The 1,102-nt window shown below is 53.9% G+C and overlaps 1 protein-coding gene across 1 annotated transcript; it reads left to right on the forward strand.

The window, feature by feature from the left end:
* Nucleotides 1–572: 572 nt before the first annotated feature.
* On the forward strand, nucleotides 573–899 carry LOC147976314 (ethylene-responsive transcription factor ERF071-like). Its single transcript, XM_087520821.1, has one exon. The coding sequence runs from the start codon at nucleotides 573–575 to the stop codon at nucleotides 897–899; it is 327 nt and encodes a 108-aa protein (XP_087376947.1).
* The last annotated feature ends 203 nt before the right edge of the window (nucleotides 900–1,102 follow it).

The raw sequence follows: 1,102 nt of genomic DNA on the forward strand, positions 1-1,102 counted from the left end.
GGTTTTTCATCTGCAACCAGTAGTGTGGAAAATGAGGGAAAGTTTTTTAGAACTAGCAAGATGCCCATGCATTGCACGCATCAAGTTGCATTTGTATGAGTAGTTTATCTTGTGGGAGAAAAGGATGAATGACGGAAGGCCTTATTTGCAAATCTGGAGAGGGGTGTGGGTATGTTTTTGGAAAATTGCCATTGTTTCCTTCCTATCTGTCAGATATAGATCGGACGTCCTGTATTGAAGGATGGCAGGCACACCATCATCACCAACTCTGTTTTTTTATAAGAAAAAAAGTAGAGAAAAAAGTAGAGAGTAGAGAAGTAGAGATAAATATTAAATATAAAATAAATATAACAGTAGAGAAGAGAGTAGAGATAGCAGAGATGTCGGGAAAGGATTGCGCGCGCGGGAAAAAGCGGCCGGACGTGCGCTAGTTTTGGCGCGTGGTGTCCATCGCGCTTTATAAAATCCAACACCCTCCCACCGCTCTGTGCCTTGCCACCGCTCTCTCCCCGCTCTATGCCTCGCCACCGCTCTCTCCCCACTCTTTCTTGCCTTGCCGCCGCCATGCCACCATGCCGCCGTGTCGCCGGGAAACTTGGGGATACCACGGCATCCGCAAACGCCCCTCTGGCGGCTTCTCCGCCGAGATCCGGCTCCGCGGGATGCGCCTCGGCCTCGGCAATTTCAACACCACCAATGAGGCCGCCCGCGCGTACGACGCGGCGGTGTGGCGCCTCCGGTCGCCTCATAGAACATCGAACTTCCCCAACGTGCCGACGCAGGAGCGGGCACAGGAGCTCGCGCCTCTGCCGCGGATTATCACCGACGAGGATCATCGCGACAACCGGAGGCGGAAGCACTATCTCGGCATCACCGAGATGGACGAGGAAGCCATGTAGCTGTGGCGCCAACGCTTCCCGCAGGACATCATCAACGAGCGCGAGTTCTACGCACAAAGGAGGGCAGAGAGGGATAAGAGGAGGGCGGAGCGAGTCACCTATCGCGAGGACAAGCGTAGGCGAAAAGCGGACACTCAATTCAACATGAGGCTTGGAGCAGCGTCGCCCTGGGAATCCGACGAGGATTGGTATCTTCACGCATA

Source organism: Triticum urartu, chromosome 4A, assembly GCF_056163025.1.
Source record: "Triticum urartu cultivar PI428250 chromosome 4A, HENAU_Tu73, whole genome shotgun sequence".
NCBI classification, from domain to species: domain Eukaryota; kingdom Viridiplantae; phylum Streptophyta; class Magnoliopsida; order Poales; family Poaceae; genus Triticum; species Triticum urartu.